At 43.0% G+C, this 14276-nt stretch overlaps 1 protein-coding gene across 3 annotated transcripts in view; it reads right to left on the bottom strand.

Moving 5' to 3' along the window:
- Nucleotides 1-640: 640 nt before the first annotated feature.
- trpm7 (transient receptor potential cation channel, subfamily M, member 7) overlaps nucleotides 641-14276 on the bottom strand; it is a 103516-nt gene continuing 89880 nt past the window's right edge. For all 3 annotated transcript variants that reach the window (XM_070555205.1, XM_070555206.1, XM_070555207.1), the window contains 4 exons: nucleotides 5612-5817; nucleotides 5476-5527; nucleotides 1560-1666; nucleotides 641-886 (listed from right to left, as the gene is read on the bottom strand). In XM_070555205.1, coding sequence (XP_070411306.1) covers nucleotides 774-886; nucleotides 1560-1666; nucleotides 5476-5527; nucleotides 5612-5817 — 478 coding nt within the window. In that variant the 3' untranslated portion in view covers nucleotides 641-773. The remainder of the gene's footprint in view (nucleotides 887-1559; nucleotides 1667-5475; nucleotides 5528-5611; nucleotides 5818-14276) is intronic.

Raw genomic sequence — 14276 nt, 5'->3', positions numbered from 1 at the left:
GGTGCCACAAACGTGTATCTATAAGATACATTAGAACATTTGCTGAAGACAAAGATAAATCCATGGTACCTTTGTAATGAGCCAGATTCTGGTGGACACTTCCAGCACAAGTCATTTACATACATCATTTGTAAAAGTTGCATTGCAATCTGCCCTTATTATACAAGATTTTTTATTTATTCATGGATTTTGTTTCAGTTAAAAGACAAAAAGTTAAGATACTATTTTGTTTTCATGTAAAAAAGAAAGCAAGAAAAACTGGTGTTGATTTGCAATTTAGCCTCGAGTCCGTCTCAGCAGCTGCTCCTCTGAAGCTGCTGGAACATCAACACACCTTTTTTTTTTTAGTAAAACATGGCAACTTTTAGACATAAAAATAAATAAACCCTTTTGTACCTGCTGACAAGTCCAGTTCATCTACCTGTGATCATAAAACGTGTACAAAATGTTTTAAAAGCACCCCCCAAATGCATTAAAAAATACAAATGAAGTTCATTTGTCCCAACAGCTTTTTAGGATAAAAACGGCAAAAACATGAAAGTTAACATGCACTGGTTTCCATAGTAACGTATCAGTGATATAGCCACTTGATTGAATGCATATTCCCGGTTCCTCGTTCAGATTTAAATCGATTCGAGCACTGTCAACTCTCTCTCTCTCTCTCACACACACACACACACACACACACACACACACACACACACACACACACACACACACACACACACACACACACACACACATGCATGCACACACACAATCTGCCTCTCAAATCACAGCATCAGTTTCATGGATTGTTGGGAATCTTTGACTCCACCCCCTGGTGTGGGCGGGTCTTCATGTGGAAACGTCATCTTATCTGGTGTGTAGTCGTTCCTCTTCAGATCTGATAAACAGAAACAGACCAGATGAATCTGGAATTGACACTGGTGTACCATCTGACAACGCACGCACACACACACAGATTTTTACTCAACCTAAAACAGATGGTTTTACTGGTTTTACTCATCAATCATCTCACCTAACAGGACAATACTTGTCATCATCTATGTGGGCGTGGCTAAAGAGTAGCGTTACACGTATGACGTAAGCATTTAGACATGAAGCAAACAGCAGCATTTTACTGTTCCAATGGGGGAGCTTCATTAACCCTCCCACTGTCTTTATGGGTGACCCCGCAAGGAAAGTTGACCATTGAGCAGGTTTGATGGTTTATCCCTTGAGGTTCAGGTGGCAGGGGTGAGGTGGTGCTCACTCCTCACCCCTGCTACATGGACCCAAGGGATAAACCATCAACCCTGCTCAATGGTCAACTTTCCTTGCGGGGTTAGGGTTTAGGACAGTGGGAGGGTTAAAACAGTGACAGGTTTTAGGAAACAGGCTAAAAGCAGACCAGGAGGACATACTTGCTGTGGAAGACGGACCAGGTAGCTAGAACTTACTGGTCTCTGATTCAATAAGCTAAAATCAAAACATTGACACAATATTTATGTATAACAGAAAGAAAAGAGAAGATTTGTCACATCCTAACTTGTTAAAACAACCAGAAGATTTTTCACCTGGAAGTTTGAGCTTCCGACAGCAGGAGTTGCAGTGATGTTTAGCTCGGAAGTTTCTGATGGCATCATCTCCAAGGTTGGCGGGTCCAAAGATCATGTCATAAGATCTATAGGAGACACAGTTGGAATAATGTTCAGAAGGCATCACAGGCTGCAGAATCAGGGCCCTCGCTTATCAAACATCTGTATACTCTCCTATATTCCTTCCTACGTCTGGAGTTTAGAATGTGTGTACACTCAAAAACCTGATTCATGAAACGTGGTGGCCTCTCATACGCACGGGGTGGGAATACGTTTTTATCAATATCGATTATCGATTCAGTCTATCGATCCAATTCCTTATGGGTTCCAGAGTAGTTCAATAAGTGGAAAAAAACTAATAGCACACGGCCTCCTGCGTTCTAACTATGGTTATCTATGATAACCAACTGTACCTGTATCGGTTGGAAAGATCTTTCCAAATGTTCTCCTTTCTGCTCCCTGTGAAGGCAGAGACATCTTCTTGTTTGGTGTAGAGATGTAGCTTTTGCAGAGTGGGAGAAGTCTCACCACAGGTCTGCTTTAGTCACTGGAGTCCGCTAGTGTGAAGGTGTGTGTTGAAGCTATTTGGTTTATTATAGGCTTCAGTTATAGCCTAGTTTATTTTCTTTATTTTATGCTAAAGGTAACTTATTTGTTTTGCATTATGCTTCTTATTTATTATTTTGGCTAATTAGTTTATTGGTCAGGTGTGGGTGATTATTGGTATAAATAGGTCAAGGTGGGTAGAGCAGCCAGGGCTGCGAGGGAACATGGTTTTTTAACACACAGAGAAGGAGAGGATGCAAAAATCTCTGCTCTTGCTGCTTGAGTGAATAAACCACCACCAAACGCAATGTCGTCATGGACATTGCTTTATTTGAAACCTTTTCTTTCCCATGCATAAAGCCTAACCCTTGACGTAGCCCAGTGGCCATTTGAAAGTATTTGATTATTTTTGTTTAAGTTTTATGGACAAATAGCCACTACACAAGTGTGTATAGAAGGTAAATGATGCTAACTTGATAGGCGATGTTAGTTGATTAGTTACCTGCAGGGATAACAGGAAAGGACGTGTGAATGTCACCACAGCTGCTGCGTTGATGTGCACTAGCCTGGAGCAGGCCAAAACTAGTCACTAACTCGAACTTATTGCGTACTTTGTGCCCAAAAGCTTTTTCCTTCCCTTGTTGAAATATCTACTTTGCAATTATTGCAGGTTACCCTGTTGCCATGCTTTCGTGTAAAATATAACCAAACTTTCGAGCGTTTGTGCCACTTAGACACCATGTTTCCTGCTTACATAAGCTACGCAAAGTGACGTCATTTGTCCATCCATCCATCCATTTTCATCCGCTTATCCAGAGTCGGGTCGTGGGGCAGTAGCCTAAGGCGAGAGGCCCAGACTTCCCTCTCCCCAGCCACTTGGGCCAGCTTCTCCGGGGGAATCCTGAGGCATTCCCTGGCCAGGTGAGAGACATAGTCCCTCCATCGTGTCCTGGGTCTACCTTTAGGTCTCCTCCCAGTTGGACGTACCCGGAAAACCACACCAGGGAGACGTCCAGGAGGAATCCTGACCAGATGCCCGAGCCACCTCAACTGGCTCCTCTCGATGTGGAGGAGCAGCGCGTCTACTCCGAGCCCCTCCCAAATGACCGAGCTTCTCAACCTATCTCTAAGGGAGAGCCCAGCCACTCTTTGGAGAAAACAAATTTCGGCCGCTTGTATCCACAATCTCGTTCTTTCGGTCACTACCCAAAGCTCATGACCATAGGTGAGGGTAGGAACGTAGATCCACCGGTAAATCGAGAGCTTCACCTTCTGACTCAGCTCTCTCTTCACCACGACAGACCGGTACAACGCCCGCATCACTGCCTCACTGGAGGATGTGTCAGTGGGATTGAGGAGGTCTTTGAAGTATTCTGCCCACCGATCCACAACGTCCTGAGTAGAGGTCAGCAGCACACTGTCCCCACTATAGATAGTATTGGTAGCGCACTGACCCCCCCACCCCCCCGGTAGCCCTGTTTTTTGTTGTTGTTGTCATTTATGTCAGATTTTTTAATTTTTACTGTGCTTTTACTTGACTGCTTATATATTTTTGTGTTTTCATATGTCTATGTTCAGCACTTTGGGCAACATTGTTGCATTTAAATGTGCCATAGGGAGCCTAAGTCACACCCATCTACTTCCGGACCACGAGTCACCAGAACGAAAAAAGTGAATGCAAGTCAACAGGGCTAAAAACACTATTTTCTAATTCCGCTTGTTTTGTGCCATGGATTTCACACATGCTTCACTACTGGGGTTCCCTACTGCTTCTACCACTAGATGCTGTTCCTACGCATGGTCGCAGCTGTTCCTATATTTAGGAACATTTCGAGTACAAATTGGTAAATACCAAACAATGTGTAAAATCCATGCTTTCGTTCTTTTTTAAACACAGAAACAGTTTTGTTTACCTGTTTGTAGCTACGGTTTCGCCGACAGCTGCCGGCTTCTTCAGGCTGACGCTGATGGTGGCGCGTCACTTCCTTCTCCGTTTATCTGCGGGAAGCAGAGGACGTTGTCGCCCTCAACTGCCCGCTCTCCCCTCTCCGACGATGCAGTCCCATGCGTGGTCCAGCGTGTAAACTCCGTCGTCCCTGTTCATGGTCCCACATCCACGTCTCCTTATCTCTATTGCTTCCTTGATCCATCTTTTGTATTTTTGTTGTTCAGTGGTTATGATCCGTGTGCTGTCCCAGTCCATTATATGGTTTTCTCTTAAGCAATGATCTGTTACGGCTGACTTTTTTATTGTACTTTCTGCTTCTTCTTTTGCTGCTCTTGTGTGTTTACGATTTGCCTCTTTCTCGCACTCCTTTCTGTGTTCTATTGTCCGTGTGTTGAGTTGGCGTCCGGTTTCTCCTATGTTTGTTTTATTGCATATTTTGCATGGGATTTCGTAGATGACTCCACATTTTTGTCCAGCTGATATTTTGTCTTTTGGGTGTACTAGTCTGTTTCTAACTGTTGTGTATGGCTTTGTTGGTGTGTTTATGTTGTGTTTTTTCATTGTTGCTCTTATTTTTTCCGTTATGCCTCTGATGTATGGTAGGGTTATCATCAGAGGCATAACGGAAAAAATAAGAGCAACAATGAAAAAACACAACATAAACACACCAACAAAGCCATACACAACAGTTAGAAACAGATTAGTACACCCAAAAGACAAGATATCAGCTGGACAAAAATGTGGAGTCATCTACGAAATCCCATGCAAAATATGCAATAAAACATACATAGGAGAAACCGGACGCCAACTCAACACACGAACAATAGAACACAGAAAGGAGTGCGAGAAAGAGGCAAATCGTAAACACACAAGAGCAGCAAAAGAAGAAGCAGAAAGCACAATAAAAAAGTCAGCCGTAACAGATCATTGCTTAAGAGAAAACCATATAATGGACTGGGACAGCACACGGATCATAACCACCGAACAACAAAAATACAAAAGATGGATCAAGGAAGCAATAGAGATAAGGAGACGTGGATGTGGGACCATGAACAGGGACGACGGAGTTTACACGCTGGACCACGCATGGGACTGCATCGTCGGAGAGGGGAGAGCGGGCAGTAGAGGGCGACAACGTCCTCTGCTGCCCGCAGATAAACGGAGAAGGAAGTGACGCGCCACCATCAGCGTCAGCCTGAAGAAGCCGGCAGCTGTCGGCGAAACCGTAGCTACAAACAGGTAAACAAAACTGTTTCTGTGTTTAAAAAAGAACGAAAGCATGGATTTACAAAGACACAGCAAGAACACACCTAAAATGTGTAAAATCATTCCTACACACAAAATATGCACAGACCTGTTTGTAAGTAGGGTTGATAAATGAGGGCCCAGGAGCTCACTCACCCTTTCTCTCCACTCTTAATGACTGATGGATCCGTCAGGACCTCCCCAACACCTTCAGGAGCAGAAAAACAGCTGTCATTTACTTGTTCCATATGCCTGTGCTCATCTATCACCTAGATAAGCTTCCACTGGTTACCCTGCAGGTCCAGGACTAGCAGCTCTCCGCGGGTGTACTCATAGGTCCAGTGGCTGAAGGCCAGCATGGTTTCCTCCAGAAGGTTGGTAGGAACAATCTCATCTCCGTTGTTGTTGTTGAACTTCCTGAACTCTCCGGTGATGCACTCCTCTATGGCAAACCATTGTCCAGCGGAATGGCAGTAAAGCAGGAACACCTCTAGGAACCTGGACACATTGGATGGGTCCACGCTTAGGTCAAAGGTCACACAATTCCATTTTAAAGGATTCAATGGACGGTTACAGTGGAGAGACACAAAGGATAGACTCATTCAGTCAGGACAGAGTGGGAATCCTGGAGACTCTGCTTAGGAACATTTACAGCCACAGCACAGATCCATTACTAACCTACTTCCTGTTCCACGCTGCAAGATATTGGTATTTGGGTCTGTACTGGTTAGACATACATGAGTTAAACCAAGGTCTATAGCCCTTGGGTCATAAACTATGAGCTATAAATTTATTGGTCTTTTTAGTGATCATCTTGTTTCTTTTTTTTTGTCCTGATTGTGCCCCGAGCAATTTTATGACTGAATAAAAGCAAATAAAATCAACACAAATTGAAAAATCGTCTTAAATAATCGAGATCTCAATTTCAGTCACAATAATCGTGATTATCATTTTTGCCATAATCGAGCAGCCCTACTGATAAGGTCATTATAGTGGGGGATTTTAACATTCATGTGGACATTGAAAATGATAGCCTCAATGTAGCTTTTAGTAATATCTTAGACTCAATTGGTTTTACTCAAATACATAGCTCCACCCACTCCTGCCATCATACATTGGACCTTGTGCTGACTTATGGCATAGAGTGTGAGGAAATAACAATCTTTCCACATAATCCAGTCCTCTCGGACCACTTCCTGATAACCTTTGAGTTTTTTATAACTGAGTTCTCGAGACATGAAAGTAAATTTCACTATAGTCGGTCTCTATCTGACAACGCAGTTGCATCTTTTAAATCAACTGTTTCATCTTTACTGTCCTCAGCATCTCAGAGGAACGTAGCAGAGAGCAATATTTTTGTTTCTAGCCCTCACAAATTGATGCCTTAGTTCATAATGTTACTTCATCTTTACGTGTGGCATTAGATGATGTTGTCCCTTTAAAAAAGAAAGTAATTAGGGACAGGAAGTTGGCTCCCTGGTTTAATTCTCATTTACGAGCTTTAAAACAAAACTCTAGGAAATTGGAGAGAACATGGCACTCTACGCACCATGAGGAGGCCTACCTATCCTGGAAAAATAGTCTTGTGCTTTATAAAAATAAGCTTCAACAAACTAGAACTGCTTATTTCTCAGCGTTAATTGAGGAGAATAAGCATAATCCTAAATTTCTTTTCAGTACAGTTGCCAAACTTACACAGAATCATAGCTCTGAGCCATCTATTCCCTTAGCCCTCAGCAGTAATGACTTCATGGGATTTTTTACAAGTAAAATTAATTCTATTAGAAACAAAATCTTTAGCATCCTCCCTAATGTGATTTCTTCTTCCTCAGTGAGGCAGCATCAGACGTGACTGTAGAACCTCATCTGTGTTTGAACAGTTTTGATCCAGATGAGCTTTCAGAGTTATCAAAAATATTAGCTTCATCTAAACTTTCAACTTGCATTTTAGATCCAATACCAACCAAATTATTTAAAGATGCATTTCCTTTGGTTAGTGTCCCCATTCTAGAGATAATCAATCTATCCTTAGTAAATGGATATGAACCACAGGATTTTAAGGTTGCTGTAATCAAACCTTCACTTAAGAAGCCTTCTCTGAATCCAGATGACCCAATGAATTATAGACCAATATCTAACCTTCCATTTTTATCCAAAGTCCTGGAGAAAATAGTGGCCATCCAAGTATGTCAGCATTTAAACACTAATGCTCTGTTTGAGGAATTTCAGTCTGGTTTTAGAGAGTATCACAGCACTGAAACTGCATTAGTGAGAGTTACAAATGATATTCTCATGGCCTCAGATAAGAATCTTGTGTCTGTTCTAGTCTTGTTAGATCTCAGTGCTGCCTTTGACACAGTTGATCACAATGTTCTTTTAGAAAGGCTTGAACATGTTGTAGGGATCAAAGGAACAGCGTTAGGCTGGTTTAAATCCTACCTGTCTGACAGATTTCATTTTGTAAATGTACATGACAAATCTTCTTCATACTCCAGGGTTACTTGCGGAGTACCACGGGGTTCAGTGCTTGGACCAATTCTTTTTACTATATATATGCTCCCAATTGGTAAAATAATTAGACAGCATGGGATAAACTTCCACTGATATGCTGACGATACTCCGTTATATTCATCCATTAACCCTGATGAACCTAATCGGTTGGGTACATTACAGGCTTGTCTTGAGGACATAAAAAATTGGATGACTTTAAACTTTTTGCTTTTAAATCAAGACAAGACGGAAGTTCTCATCTTTGGACCAGAAATCCAGAAAAGGAAATTGCTTAGCCAATCGCCTGACCTTAATGGCATTACATTAATCTCCGAGAACAAAGTAAGGAACCTTGGTGTTATCTTTGACCAGGACATTTCATTCAAATCCCAGGTTAAACAGGTTTGTAGGATTTCCTTTTTCCACCTTTGGAATATTGCTAAGATTAGAAGCATCCTTTCCAGGAGTGATGCTGAAAAACTAGTTCATGCATTTATTACATCAAGACTGGATTACTGTAATTCATTACTCTCAGGAAGTCCACAGAATGTAGTTAAAAGTCTTCAGCTTGTCCAAAATGCTGCAGCTAGAGTTCTGATGAGAATTAAAAAGAGAGATCATATCTCTCCTGTCTTAGGTTCCCTACATTGGCTACCTGTTAAATTCAGAATAGATTTTAAGATCCTCCTTCTCACATACAAAGCTCTTAATAATCAAGCTCCATCATACATCAGTGATCTGATTGTTCCATACGTTCCTAACCGAGCACTTCGCTCTCAGACTGCAGGTCTACTGGTGGTTCCCAGAATATCTAAAATTAGGATGGGAGGCAGATCTTTTAGTTAGCATGCGCGATTCATTTTCATGCTGGAAGCTGTTGAGTAAACTTCTGTCTGTAGCACGGAGCTGCCGATCCGGAGCTGCCATTAAGTGTGGGAACGGGAGAAGAGAATAACTCTGAGTGTGCGTGTGTGTGCGCGCGCACCTGTTCTCCGCATCGGAGCTCTTGCCCTGGCAAACAGACACCTGCTCAGGGGAGAAATCTGAGTGTGTGGCACAAGATTATGGGGACACACACAGCAAATTAATTAAACAATGTGGTTCAGAGTCTCCAAAAGCAACATAACTCATGTCCACCTTTTGTTTACCGTATGGAGCGGACTTTCCCGCGCGTATTAAACTCCGCCTACAGGCTCAGGGATTTCCGCAATCCTGAGAAGTCCCTCAGATTTATATCTGAACACTGCACTGCCCGTTTGAGACTGAACTCACGACATCCAGCCCGACAGTGCCGATGCTAATGTGTCAGCGCCGTAAGATAGAATCACAGGTTAGTGACCCCTCTAGAGTCAAAGGAATGTGAGATTTCCGTTTGGGACCATTACGGATGAATTTACACAATACTGTAAGTTTCTCAGGTTTGCTCAGCGGGAAAGATTGACTTGACCTGCCGACAGGTGCCATCCTGTACACATCAGAAGTCAAGACTGCCGGGACAAGAGGACTGCCGTGAGAAGCAGGTGACACAGCTGCAGGGGGAGGTAAGCATAACCGTCCCCACAAGACGGGACCAGCTGGGTTGAGCTGTGGCAGAGGCGCAGAAGCAGAGGAGGCCCGTTTTTCAGCTTCCTCTAATTTTTGTGTCAGCTCAAGAATCTTTCTCCAGATCTCCTATTTTCACCACACATCAGGCACGATCAGCTGTAAGAAATTTTTATTCCTCAGTTAACTTAGTGATCCTCTTCCCTGCCATGTTAGTCTCCTCCTCAAGAACCACATTGTCTTCAGACAGATATCTGTGCCTCCTCGAGGACTAACCTGTTGTTCTGCTTCAATCTTTACCTCACTCAGTTGTTCCATTTGTTGCTGCGCCCACCTGTGGCTCTCCACCTCATTCTGCCAGAGGCAAAGAGGATGGTGAAACTACCCAAAGCATCAAGTCTAGCTGGGGCTTTAATCTAATCTAATCAGCAAGGACCGCGGCATCTCCTCTTGTTCAGAAGTTGTGGACCGCATCACAATCTTGATGAAGTCGGATTGAGAGCTCGGTTCAAATAAGACTTGAATGGCCGAGTCGGCCTAATGACCTAAAGTCAAAGTAATTCAATTCAATTCAAGTTTATTTCTATAGCACCAAATCAGGACCAGAGCCATCTCAAGGACCTTCATACAGTAAACATTCCAATACAGGTCAGGTCATTAAGCCAATCAGTAAAATGATTCCTATATGAAGAACCCAGCAGGTTGCATCGAGTCACTGACAAGTGCCAGAATCTTTACAGCAATCCTCATACTAAGCAAGCATGCAGCGACAGTGGAGAGGAAAACTCCCTTTTAACAGGAAGAAACCGCCAGAGAATCCTGGCTCAGTATAAGCAGCCATCCTCCACGACTCACTGGGGATCGAGAAGACAGAGCACACACACACACACACACACACACACACACACACACACACACACACACACACACACGCACGCACGCACGCACACACACACACACACACACACACACGTGTGTCTATGGTTACATTGTGATGTCTTAGTAAATATTCTATTTGGTGAGAGATAAACTTTATTGTATTTATCCTAGTGGATCTATAATTAAACGGGTAAACTAGTAGTAGCACATTTAACGTCAAAGAGTAAAAAGTTATTATCAGGAGAGAGAGAATGTTTAAGTGGTTAGCAGCAGTGTGCTAGACGATGGCCCCCTCCATGAGGCCACCACAGCTCAGCAGAACATCGTTGTAGCTTCTTCTGGGGAGAAAAACACTTAGAGAGAAAATAAAGTTAACAGCTGAAATAGCAGAAAATAATACAGTGAAAGAGCAGATTGTAGAAGAAAGCAGTCGAGTGTGAAAAGTGGTCAGTGTATCCTCCAGCAGTCTAAGCCTATAGCAGCATAACTACAGAGATAACTCTGGATAACCTAGCCTTTTTAGATGGAGGCATGTTGGAGGCAGGGCAAGGGAGAGCCGTCTTTACCGACTGTACACTCCACCTCCCTCTACTCCCCCACTTGTCCAGATCTAGGCTAACATCAGATTTTAACCATAGGCCCTATCAAATAAAAATGTTTTAAGCCTAGTCTTAAAAGTAGACAAGGTGTCTGCCTCACGGACTAAAGCTGGGAGCTGGTTCCACAGGAGAGGAGCCTGATAACTAAGAGATCTGCTTCCCATCATAATTTTAGATATTCTGGGAACCACCAGTAGACCTGCAGTCTGAGAGCAAAGTGCTCGGTTAGGAACGTATGGAACAATCAGATCACTGATGTATGATGGAGCTTGATTATTAAGAGCTTTATATGTGAGAAGAAGGATCTTAAAATCTATTCTGAATTTAACAGGTAGCCAATGTAGGGAAGCTACGACAGGAGAGATATGATCTCTCTTTTTAATTCTCATCAGAACTATAGCTGCAGCATTTTGGACAAGCTGAAGACTTTTAACTACATTCTGTGGACTTCCTGAGAGTAATGAAGTTTAGGTTAAGTTACGTAGGTGAAATTAGAACATCACAGAACATGTAATCTAATTATTGCTTCCTATAGCTCTAGTGACCTGGATGCAGCTAGCAAGAGATTTGGTTGCAGGTGAATCGCCAGACACTTTTTGAAATCAAGGAATCTTGAGCTTTTTTGGAATAATTTTTTAGTGGGAGGATGCTCATCAAACCTTCCTCCTCCACCTGTCATCTCAGCCGCTCCCGCCTCTCCTCATTTGGTCACAGGCTCTCACTGGCGGAGGCCTCGGAAAAGAGGATGGCGCTCAGGTGTGCTCGTCAGAATTAGAGCTTATCAGCGGTCATGCGGAGGATTGTCCAGAAAATAAAGCCATGGATTGATCCAGCCGATCTTACTAGGAGACCAGGCATCACCGTCATATCAGATGATGGGAGCTTTTCGACCAAGGAAGCCGAGTGATGCGGCGTGATCTTTTTGAATCTCCGCTCCTTTCCCAGATTCAAAGCAGATGCAAAGGGTTCTACAATTAAGATGTGCCTGCTCAATTCCAGATCCCTGGTAAATAAAACTTTTAACCTAAACGACTTTTTTAAAATGCATCTGCTGGGAATCATGTTCTTGTGTGAAACGTGGATCCAGGGAGTCTGTGCCATTTTCTGAACTTATTCCTCCAAACTGCTCTTATTTGAATACCACTCGGACTTGGGGGAGGGGTGGAGGTAGGGCTGTCGCGGTAACCGCAAAAATGAAATATCGCGATATGAAGAAGCCCACCGCGCTGCATCATGCGCCACCGCGATTACTGAACTTGGTTCAACTCAATGATGCATGTTGAGAAGGATGGCTGCACTGGTATCAAAACGAAACGTTACTTCGCTCCTGTGGGAGCGCTTTGGTTTTCAGTACGTCAGCTGCTGCGCAGCCAGAGTCCTTGAGACAGAGCTGCCACCAGCGGCAAATAAATAAATAAATAAACGCTCGGAGACCTGCTGAAGTCCCGGACAAGCACTGCTTCTGCAGCCGTCCCAAAGAGAGTTTGAGCCGAGCTGGAGCTCACTCGCTACCTGCAGGAGGAATGCATCCACCCTAAAGAAAACCCCCGTGACATGGTGGAGCAACAAACGGGAGATTCCCTTTACTCGCCAGAGTCGCACGCAAGTACGTGTGTGTTAGTGCAACGAGCGCACCATCCGAGAGGGTTTTCAGTGTTGCTGCAAATGTTGCCGCCCCTCTCAGATCCTCTCTCAAACCGTAGTTAACATGCTGGTTTTCCTTGTAGGTAACAAGGACGTGACCGAGCTATAAATCACCGTCATTCGTGTGTGTGAAAGTGAAATGATAGTGCGCCCGCCCCCCGGCGCGCGCGCGCGCGCCCGGTACATGTAATTTTTTATGCTTGATTTTAAACAACTAAACAAAATGGGGACTTGTTTCTTATTTGTTAGATGCTGCAGCCAAATTTGCATTTAAAAGTTTAACCTCCTGAATTTTGTTGTTTTTAAGTTCAGTCGGACTCCGACTGTCGGAGAAACAAGCGTTACTGCGATCTGCGTTGTTACTGCCCTTTGATCTGCATTCAGTAAAGTGTTATTAAAGAAGGCACGGCAATTTTTAACCTTTTTTAAATGTGTAAACATTATGTTTAGATAGTACTGCAATAAAAAAGTGCTGCAATAATATCGCACACCGCAATATTAAGCCACCCTGAATCACCGCAGGGGGAATTCCTCAACCGCGACAGCCCTAGGTGGAGGGTTGGCTAAAGTCTACAGGAACTGTTTTCGTAGTCATAAACTACCTCAACCTGGTACCTTCCTTACTTTTGAACTCCAACTCTGAGCTTCGGCTGCCTCCGACAGTGCTTTGTGCCCTTATCTACCGCCCTCCCAAAATGAACAATAACTTTATTAGAGAGTTCTCTGACTTTGTAGCCGGAGTCGCTCTCGAGTATGATATGTTTTTGATTGTTGGCGATTTTAATTTTCATTTATGTTGTGAGGCCAAACCCTTGGTTAAGGAGTTTTTAAAGATCATCGACTCATTTAACCTAGTTCAGTGGGTTACTGGTCCAACTCATGAAAAAGGTCATACGCTGGATTTAGTTTTGTCGCTTGGTTTAGGTGTAAACATTACAAACATTCTCCATCAGGGCATTTCTGACCATTTTTCAGTCCATTTTACATTGGAATTACACGGCTCAGTGGGGAGAACTGCAATGCAAGGACAGAGAAGATTTTTTAATGACGTAACTGTCTCTGATTATTATGCAGAATACTCGGCTGTTGATTTTATGGACTCAACGTCTGTCAACGACTTAGCAGATTTTTTAAATTCTACTTGCTTAAACATCCTTGATAATGTGGCTCCCCTGAAAGCTGTGCGGTATAATAAAAAAAAAATCTGGAACCATGGCTGAATGAAACCACACGTGCCTGTAGACGGAAGTGCAGGCGTGCTGAAAGGAAGTGGCTACATGTGTCTCTACTTGCACTGCGTGACTGTCTGACTGTTTATCAGAACTGTGTGAAACAGGCAAAATCTGAGTTCATGTGCAACCTTGTTTCCACCAATAGTCACAGACTGCAGGTTTTGTTTAGTGCTTTTAACAGTATTGTGAATCCCAGCATTGGAAGTAGTTGTATACCACCTCAAAAATTATGTGACCGCTAGGAATGGGTACCTTTGACATTTGAATCGATCCGGTACTAATTCCCGGTACCTAGGAATCGATACCGGTACTTAACGGTACCAATTTTCGATACTTTTGAGTGTTTAATATTTTAATTCTCTTTTATAATTAGATATATATTTTTCTCAATTTATAACCATATTTGATAAATATCACGATAAATAACATGCAACTGTTTGTATTTTAACATCGTCCTTGTAGTTTTATAAGCTGGTAATTAAACTGAAGCAAACATCTTTACTGTGAACTAAATTTACTGTGTATCTTCATTCCTTTTACCATCCTTTTTCAATTGATTTTTCCTACTGGG

The sequence above is a fragment of the Nothobranchius furzeri genome, chromosome 9 (genome assembly GCF_043380555.1).
Source record: "Nothobranchius furzeri strain GRZ-AD chromosome 9, NfurGRZ-RIMD1, whole genome shotgun sequence".
Classification (NCBI taxonomy): Eukaryota; Metazoa; Chordata; class Actinopteri; order Cyprinodontiformes; family Nothobranchiidae; genus Nothobranchius; species Nothobranchius furzeri.
This window is presented reverse-complemented; position numbering and strand designations above follow the sequence as displayed.